At 42.1% G+C, this 10,116-nt stretch overlaps 1 protein-coding gene across 3 annotated transcripts in view; it reads left to right on the top strand.

Annotated features, from left to right (window-relative positions):
• The first annotated feature begins 5,031 nt into the window (after nucleotides 1-5,031).
• Nucleotides 5,032-10,116, top strand: part of cecr2 (CECR2 histone acetyl-lysine reader) — a 46,103-nt gene continuing 41,018 nt past the window's right edge. For 2 of the 3 annotated variants that reach the window (XM_020603033.1, XM_020603031.1), the window contains exon 1: nucleotides 5,032-5,332. In XM_020603033.1, coding sequence (XP_020458689.1) covers nucleotides 5,213-5,332 — 120 coding nt within the window. In that variant the 5' untranslated portion in view covers nucleotides 5,032-5,212. The remainder of the gene's footprint in view (nucleotides 5,333-10,116) is intronic. The other variant, XM_020603032.1, reaches the window with a different exon arrangement.

Genomic DNA, 10,116 nt, shown 5'->3' with positions numbered 1-10,116 from the left:
GGTAATGCCAGTGCTCCCAGCAGCTCCGCCCCTGCACAGGTGGGAGTGCAGTCCAGGTGATGAGGCACACCTGCTCACAATCATCAGAGCAGTACTTAGGGAGAGCGTTGGGGTGTCCTCGCCGCCAGATGATTGCTTGTCATCTCCCCAGTAACTGCTGCCTGTTTTCCGCCCTGCGAGGATACCTGCTCTCACCTGGATTTTCCCTCTCAGTGTTCTTCACGTCATCTTCCTCTCTGCTCTACTGTGGACCTGCTCGTCAGACCAGCTTTCTCCTGTGCGCTTTCCTGCAACCCTAGACTGCTTCTTCAGCCTGCGGTGCTCACCAGCCACGCTTCGGCGCAGTCAGCTATCAGGTCCCCTGTAATCCACCAGAATTAGCCACATACCTCACCATACCTGTTCCATTCTCTCATGCTCTCTCCTTCTGCCCTCCTCTAGCACACTGCGTCCATCTCCAACCACCAACCCCGAGTTGCCACACCAGCAATCTAGTCCAGTCAGTGCTCCCAGCTGCCCCACGACCGACGGCTGAAGTCAGCTCTGTCACACCCCCTATCTGCACATTAAAAATTCTGTTTACCCTGTCAAGCCTGAGTTTTGAGTCCTGCAGTTTTTTGAGTCCGTAAAAAAGAAAAATAAGCACACTACTTACGGCATGCCGTAACAGGAAAAACTCAGAGCAGCCTAGGCCTAAAGCAGCATAACTAAGGGAAGGCTCAGGGTCACCTGATCCAGCCCTAACTATAAGCTTTATCAAAAAGGAAAGTCTTAAGGCTAGTCTTAGTAGAGAGGGTAGTCCGCCTCCTGAACTGAGACTGGGAGTTGGTTCCATAGGAGAGGAGCTTGATAGCTAAAGGTTCTGCCTCCCATTCTTCTGTGGACTCTAGGAACCAGAGTGACGTGCTCTGTTGGGATGATAAGGCTCTATGAGGTCTCCTCTATGAGGATATGATGGAGCCTTGTCATTAAGGGCTTTGCATGTTATGAGAAGGATTTTAAATTCTATTCTGGATTTTACAGGGAGCCAGTACAGAGAAGCTAATATGGGAGAGATAACTTCACTCAGTATGTTAATTGCCACACAAAGGACAATAAAACTCTGGACCTACTGTATGCTAATGGTAGGAATGCATACACTTCTGCCCCCCGCTCTGACCACAGACTGCTCTGTCTGTAGGATTGATTGTGGGATCAATATCTTGTTCCTCATTTCTCTGAAATGCTTGTACTGTCTTGTTTTTGGGTATTCTTGATTTGTTTTTCAGAGATCCTTGCGGTGTTTGTTGTTTAGTCTCTACTGATGTTAATATATGGGGGTTTTCCCCATTGTGGAATTAACTGAGGGAGCAATATTCTTGTTCTTGATTTCTCTCAAGTGCTATGTTTTGTCTTGTTTTTAGGTGCCTTTGATTTGCTTCTCAGAGGTCCCTATGGTGTTTTGCTGTTCTTGTGGTGTTTTGTTGTTTGCTCGCTAATGCTGCTGGAACACTGGAATTTCACCATTGTGGGATCAATAAAGTCCTACCATACCATATGATCTCTTTTGCTAGTTCCTGTCAGTACTCTGGCTGCAGCATCTTGGATTAACTGGAGGCTTTTTATGGAATTATTGCTACTATCAGCAGCACTGATAGTAAAGAGTTACTCATCTAAAGTAACTATATGATTAGACAGCAGATTTCTAAGGTTTTCAGGCCCAAGCACAATAACTTCAGTTTTGTCAGAGTTTAGAAGTAAGAAGTTGCAGGTCATCCAGGCCTTTATGTCTTTAAGACATGCTTGAAGTTTGACCAGCTGACCTGATTCATTTGGCTTCATAGATAAATATAGCTGAGTATCATCTGCATAGCAATGGAAATTTATGTTGTGCTTCCTGATAATATTGCCTAAAGGGAGCATGTATAAAGTGAAGAGAATTGGACCTAACACAGAGCCCTGTGGAACGTTGTGACTAACTTCAGTTTGTGTGGAACATTCGTCATTAACATGAACAAATTGAAATCTTTCTGATAAATAAGATTTGAACCAACTTAGTGCAGTTCCTTTAATCCCAATAACATGTTCAAGTCTCTGCAGTAAGATGCTGTGATCAATGGTGTCAAAAGCAGCACTGAGATCTAAGAGGACAAGTATGGAGACAAGTCCTTTGTCTGAGGCTAGGAGAAGATCATTGGTGACTTTCACCAGTGCGGTTTCTGTACTATGATGGACTCTAAATCCTGGCTGAAAATCCTCAAACAAATCATTCTTGTGCAAGTGGTCACATAACTGCTTTGCTACAGCTTTTTCAAGGATTTTGGAAATAAATGGGAGATTGGATATTGGTCTATAATTAGCTAGGACACCTGGGTCAAGAGTAGGCTTTTTGAGTAGAGGTTTAATTACTGCAAGTTTAAAAGCCTGTGGAACATAACCTGTTAATAGAGAGAGGTTAATCAGATCTAGTATGGATGTGTTGATTAGGGGAAAGACGTCTTTGAGCAGCCTGGTCGGGATAGGCTCCAGGAGACATGTTGATGATTTAGATGAAGCAATTGTTGAGGTCAACTCAGAGAAATCTATGGGAGAAAAGTAGTCTAAGTATAAATGAGGTCTTACAGATGATACTAAAGCCATTGTACTTGATGGCATGTCTGTGAGAGTTGTGAGAATGGTTAGATTCATTTTTTCTCTAATGGTTGTGATTTTATTTATGAAGAAACTCATGAAGTCATTGCTGCTGAAAGCTAAGGGAATATTAAGCTCAAAGGCACTGTGTCAGCCTGGCTACAGTGCTGAAAAGAAACCAGGGGTTGTTCTTATTTTCCTCTGTCAGTGATGAATAATATGCGGTTCTGGCACTACGAAGGGCTTTTTTTTATACGTTATTAAACTATCTTTCCAGGATAAGATAAACTCTTCTGACTTAGAGATGCCTGTTTTAAAGAGTTGAGCTACGAGCTGTACCATGAGGCTAGCCTCCTCTTTTTCACAGCCTTCTTTTTCAGAAGGGCAACAGTATCAAAATTGTGTTACTGTGGAAACAGCAAACACTACATCAGCAAAGGTAGGCAGTGAAGGTTCTGTGGGAATTTGGATTAATGGACTGACAAGACAAGACATAGATCAAAATGTACTCTGTATGTGTTTGTGGCAAGTGATTATCACTGAATGTACTCGGCTTATACTTTATAATATGTACAGTGTGTTTACATCTAATGCTCCCAAGACCCTGAACCTGTTCTGTGTTGGAGAACTCAGGAGCTTTTCTCTTGCACCACCTTTAGGCCAAAATCTCAACTTACACACAAGATGTTTCATAAATCATTTAATTTCATACCATGCAACGTACTGATCATAGCACAGTGCAGTGGTTAGCAATCACGTCACAGCAAAGAGGTTGGCTGAGGCCTCTCTGTGTGGAGTTGGGATGTTCTCCCCATGACTCATGCGCTTCCTCTGGGTACTCTAGCTTCCTCCCATACAGACATGCAGATTAGCTTGGTGATTCTAAATTCCCTGTATGAATTCCTCTACATGAATGGTTGTCTGTCTCTGTGTCAGTCCTGTGATGGACTGGAGGCCTGTCCAGGATGTGCTCCACAGGAATTTCCCCATTGTGGGATCAATAAAGTCCTTCCTACCTACTTACCTACCTACCATCACTTGCCCCATGTGAGCTGGGATCGACTCCAGCAACTCTTTAGGTTAAGTGAGTATATTTAAAGAATGGATGAGGATGGAGTCTAGTGCCTTTCCTCTAGTTCCACCAGGGCACACATTACAGCTTTTGGCATAACTACTGGGTAAGAACTTAATAATACAACTTAATAATATTACATGGTGTAGACTTGTAAAGCTGCAGCATAGGGGCCCCTTAAATGGACTTTAAGTTTTTGGTATTTGCATGCAAAGGCCTGATAACCATTTATGTTTATTTATGTAGGTTAATATAGTGGAGCGTCCCTGGTAGGCTAGTGGTTAAGGCGCAGTGCTCTTGCCGCTGCGGCCCGGGTTCGAATCAGGGTCAGGAAGGGCATCCGGCGTAAAACACACGCCAAATGTCAACATGCGAGTCGCCAGTGTGACGATTCGCTGTGGCGACCCCTAAAACAGGAAAAGCCGAAAGTGACTTTTCTATGTAGGTTAATATAGTGTTTTAAATACATGCATTTTACTCAGTCTTTGAATTCACACAAGCTATATATGAATTAGTATTTTATAAAGAAAAATCACTAACATTTTTCTGGTGCTATTTGACTTGTGTTTCTACTTTTAAAATCCCCATAACAGAAACTTGAGCTAGAAAGGATAAAAGAGTGCGTAAGGTCTGATATGACATACCATTTAAAACAGGATTTAAACAGAGATATGTTCATAGGTATTCAACTCTAAAAACAGCCCTGCAGGACAGGGTGGCAACATGTCACTCTCTGTCACTAGCACCACAGCTGTCCCATAGCAGCACTTCTTATATATTGCAGTAGAGGGAGCCCCTGTATAATGCATTGCCCCAAACCTGACCCGCGATGTTGTTTACAAAATGTACCTGTAATGCCACCAACTAGCTGAACAGGCCTGTTTGAAAATGGTTGCTGTTCTTGTAAGTAGGCTAGGCCTACGTCAGAAAGGCGGTGTGTAATGAACGAAAGCAGCCTATAGTAAACTATATCAAATAATGTGTACTAAAATCAGGCAAACAATGAGGAAATGCGCACCGATAGGCTATAACTTAAACCGCGTACCTGGCTCATACCTGGTTCAACTTATCAGTTTTTTTATTCAGTCACTATTAAAAGTATTCCCTTTAAACGGCCGCCGTATTACGGAAACGGGTGGGGTGCATTTAACTATAGACCTTTTGCGATTATAACGAACAGATAAATTGAACTGCACACATGTTTAACACATTAAGTTTACTGCCACAAAAGATCAATATGCTCACCACTATAATGACTACCAATGCTCAGACATAGTTTAATAAGTAGAATTGATTAGTCGCTTCCCCCTCTATAGCGTGCGGTGGTATCGCCCTTCCCATCTGTTCAGCTCCCGTGAGACTCTGATTGAAACAGATTGTAGCGCTCCCCGGGTCGCAATGGCAACTGTCCGTATAAGACGTCGGCAGCAAGTTTTGTTGTATATGTAATGTTGTTGAGACATTATAAGTCGCCGAAGAAACTACTTTCTAATGTAAGAAACAACGTAACACAATTTCTACAATTCGAAAATGTCACAGGGATGTACAGTTTCTGTGGAAGAGATCCAGTCTTGGTGGGAAGTCCCCGCCATAGCCCACTTCTGCTCGCTGTTCAGGACGGCATTCAACCTTCCAGACTTTGAAATAGAGGTAAACTATAATTGTATTTGCTTTCAATAACACAGGTGTTATTCATTGCGGAAATGAAAATTTGTTTGTGTCAACTTTTTTGTCTACGTGGTGTGTCGAGCGTATTTGTGTAACTAGCTATTTGGTTAACCAGCTTAGCAGTGTTCTCTGAACTTCTCATTCGTTAACGTTACTAGCCAGACGTGTTACGCTACACATCTTGTTAGCACGTTAGCTTTCATAGCTAACTGCTGGTTAAAAAAAACGTTATAAGAGGCGTCAGCTGAAAATAGCTTTTATGGCAGTTATGTGTTCTGCAGTAACTTCCATAGTAACCTTGCATGTTGCACTCAATCCAAGGAGTAACTTTAGAGAGAGGTGGTCTTGTAAACCAGAGCCATGTGCCACTCGTTTGTTGTCATTTGGATGGAGCCTCATGTTTATGCCAAGGAACGTTTAGTTCAGGTCGTTCAGTTAAACAAAGTGAATGAGAAGTCATAAGGAGAATATTTTTGGGGTAAACGTGACGAAAAGATGCGAAACTCGTGAGGATTATTATTAATGATTATCTTATTTCGATTATATTTGTGCGACTGTAGAAATGTATCTAGAGGGAAAAGTCGCGCACGAATTGAATTCTGGGCTGGACTTAGAGAGAGGAATATGCTGCTGTGTTTTTGTTTCACTTACTGTCAGGTAAAGTGAAGTTCATGGCTTGAGGTTCGAGTTTATTGTCTTGCAGTTGCAAGCCATCTGGCTTCGGTGGCCATAGGGACGCAGATGCTGTTCACGTATTGTTTGCACACCCAAGTCCCATTCTGTTGCAAGTAGCGATGGTTTAAATGTTTGTTTCCCACATCATTTGGCTACAATAAGTTATAGAAGTAAGATGATGCAGCCGCTCCTCCCAAAGTCTCTGAATAAACAATTTATTTCACCAGGTTTACGCTCTTCAACTCTCATCACTCGATTCGAAATGTATTCGAAATTTATCATCTAATGCCAGAATACATCTATTTAAGCAGCTTGTTTCATCCATCGATTGTTTCATCCATCAAGAACAACATGATGAAGCATCAACAGTCGTTATCATTCATTCACCCCCACCCCGTTTGGGAGAGAAACACACTCAGGCTGCGCTTTGTTATTAAATGGGGCAAGCCAGATGAACCACGTTGCGCTTAGTTTACATCAGAGTTGACGGGCTTGTGCAGTTGCATTTCACATTAGGGTAGTTTTATGCGATAAGTATTAACGTTGAAGCGAATAATCAGTTGTCCTGTTGCAAAGAACTGATTGTTTGAAATTCTGAATTGAAACTTCACAAATGCTTCTGTAGACCAGGCAAAGGACGTATTCGTCTTTAATCGCATCAGTGAGCAGATCACATGTGCGGATACACCCCCTCAGCTGGATTTAGAGCAGATATTGAGATTGATGTAGTAGTCTTATACTTTGACATCTTAATAAGACACCTGCAGTTGCACTTTTAATAATGCCCGGATAGTAAATGGTAATAGAAGTGTAGGCCTTTATTTGAAAGCCAGGGGAAAGTGCTGTTTTGTTGTAGAAATATTGGGTCTGTGGAGCAAAGTGTCTGGGCCTAAACTTTCACATTATGCAAAAGTGTTTTGGGTGGGAAACCTAGAAGCTGAACACAAGGCACTTGGTTCATTGCATCTTGTTGCATATTTGTAGTTGGGCCTACCAGTTCCTGGTCCAGATCACTGAAAGCATTTTGAGAGCCCTGGCATTGGTCTACTGAGACATGGCATCATTCTGAATGATATCAGAATGGCTACACAGTATTTTTTTTAATCCTATCTTGTGATACTTCACCAAGAATCTGGTTTTAGTTTTGCTGTACTTGTACAGTGACCTTGTTTAGAAGAACATGTGTGTGAAAGATACCAAGGATGGAGAATTCTTTTTGTATGCATCAAAATCACCATCTGAATCCATTAAAAACCACCACAGCCACAATTCTGTGTCAAAGAGCAAACTCCACACATAAAACATGTTTTAAGCCTACACATGGTGACTGTTTTATATTCAAGGCATATACTTAGAGTTTGGTATGATTTGTGACAGTGTTTTCTTTCATCATACGATTTCAATTGAAAAGTACAGGTAAAAATTTCCACAATTTAAAGCATGGAATATGTTTTCATGTTTGTAAACACTGTCTTGATATGTGTGACAGTTTTGGCTCCTCGGTGAGTGAAGCAAGTGATAATGTCAATGTTTTTCTGGCTTTCTAGTGCCCTTTTATACTATTAAATATAAATCTGACTAAATCTACTCAGGTACCTCTGTTTATATGGGGACTTTTAATCTAGAAATAATCTAGATATCAGAGTTAAGCTCTTACTTATTTTATGTCAGTAATGTCCCTCATCTTGTATTGCGATAGAACCCTTGTGTATCCCAGTATGGCCTTAGGACGGCTATATGTTCTAGAGACAAGATTATAAAATATGTTAAAAATGTCAGGTTATGGAGTGGCTATACCTTAATAAATTGCACAAAAGCTGGTTATCATGGTAAGAAAGTGAATAATTTACAGTTGAGAGACTTTTCCTGGTATGTAGTTCAAAAACACAGGATGATTCAAAGGTAGTCCAACTGATTACTTTGTATCTGTTCCAAACTTGGTTCTGCTTTTGGCGCCTCTCCTGTTTTTTTTTTTTAATGAAAGCACTCTGCTGTCACTCTGCTTTTACACCTGTGTGCGCCTTACCATTTGTTTTGCAAAGCAGGGTTTTTGACAGATGCCAGTGCCAGGAAGCTATAAAAAAAGTACATTAATCCAGCACTCTTTCTTGTACACTACAAATACTAACATTAAGACTTTGCACAAGTCAGTTCTCTTTGGACATGATGATCTGAAAGAAGTCAGCTGGCACAGTCTTGGTCCATTAGTCCAGTTCATGTTGTCTTGCAGTTGTGATTGACCTTGCAGACTTTAAACAGTCACTGACTCCAGTGATATAGAACAGGAGTCAGCAATGTCCTCTTCCACAGTCTGAATATTTGGATCCAATGTGTTTACTCTCTGAGGACTTTGTGTTGTAGAAATAGGGGGAAACTGTCAGGCTGACATGTTTGTTTTGCTTAATGCCACATACCAGCAACCAGACAAGCTGGCCTGGCCACTGTCATGAGTGTAAAGCTGTGTTCAGACCAAGTTTCAAAAGTGTGAAAAAAATGCAGCCCTCTCCATTCTCATGGGGTGGGGTATTGGAATGTGGATGCCCACAAGAATCTTTTGTTTACCTTGTTAGCATGAGCATTCACTGTTGAATTTGGGCCATTATGACATACCATGCACATTCATTAGTACTGGATGTAAAGTGTTAACTCTATCAATGCTGAGAGACTGGTGGTAGAATTGATGCTAAAGTAGAGTAGGCTAGGTTAGCAGCATGGCTAACCAAAACACAATAACAGCTCCTGGGCTGGAAATGTAAATGAAACCACTCAAGTTCACTCATCACAATGTGGCTGTATTGTACACTCCTACGACACTCCCCCTGCAACTGCTCATCCACCCAACCAACGCAGCAGGGAATTGCATTTTTACGCAATCAGTCTGAATGCCTGCTAACATTTTGGGCTGAGTGACTCTCATCTAACTTTTACTTTGTCTTAAATTGTCAGTTGATGAGCCACTTTTATGTAACAGTGAATCAGTATGAATTTGGCAGCTGATAAATTTCAGTGTTTATTTTCTTTTGTCTTTCTTCAAAAGTTTGTCTGTTCTTGTATAAGAATGGTTGGGTGATGTCACTCAGCCGCTGCAGTCCTATCTTTGGAAGTACAGGTTGAATTACCCAAGAATCAGGGGTGGAAAAAAGGGGCAGGAAATGGCTGTCACTGGTCATGACAGAGTGGGGGGCATAGAGGGAGTTTCATTCTGGCCTGGACTTTACTGTCAACATTCTCTGACAAACCATCATTTAATTCCTTGCGGACATAGGTTCTTAAATTGGCCGCTCTTGCCCTGCCTCTGTCTCTGCCGTTCTTATATTGTAGACAGTCAAGTTTAATGTTGAGCTCTCTGAGGCCTCAGACAGCTGTGTATGTCACAGTATTTTTATTTATTTCACTGTTAAACGCTTATTCTGCTTTTGTCATCTGGTCATTGATAAGGGGGTGTGGTTGCATATAGCATTAGTTTATTGTGGAGATCAGTTGTTCAGAGAGACTAGTCTCAGGTTTAGTTACCTGTTTCTTTTCATTTAAGATATTACATTAACATTAATGTTTGGGTTGGTAGGGAGTTCCTGCCTTAAGTGGAGGAGTTTAAATGTCTTGGGGATTTGTTCATGAGTGAGGGTATTGGTGCAGCTTCTGCAGTAATGTGGTCGATGTACCGGTCCGTCGTGGTGAAGAAGGAGCTGAGCTGTAAGGCGAAGCTCTCAATTTACCGGTTGATCTACGTTCCGACTCTCACTTATGGTCATGAGCTTTGGGTCATGACTGAAAGGGCAAGATCCTGGATACAGGCAGGCGAAATGAGCTTCCTTCGCAGAGTGGCGGGGCGCTCCCTTAGAGATGGGGTGAGGAGCTTGGTCACCCGGGAGGAGCTCAGAGTAGAACTGCTGCTCCTCCACATCGAGAGGAGCCAGTTCTCGATTTACTGGTCTGACTCTCACCTATGGTCATGAACTTTGGGTCATGACCGAAAGGGGAAGATCCCAGATACAGGCTGCCAAAATGAGCTTTCTCCGCAGGGCGGCCGGGCGCTCCCTTAGAGATAGGGTGAGGAGCTCGGTCACCCGGGAGGAGCTCAGAGTAGAACC

This window comes from Monopterus albus, unplaced genomic scaffold, assembly GCF_001952655.1.
Source record: "Monopterus albus unplaced genomic scaffold, M_albus_1.0 scaffold59.1, whole genome shotgun sequence".
NCBI lineage: Eukaryota > Metazoa > Chordata > Actinopteri > Synbranchiformes > Synbranchidae > Monopterus > Monopterus albus.
This window is presented reverse-complemented; position numbering and strand designations above follow the sequence as displayed.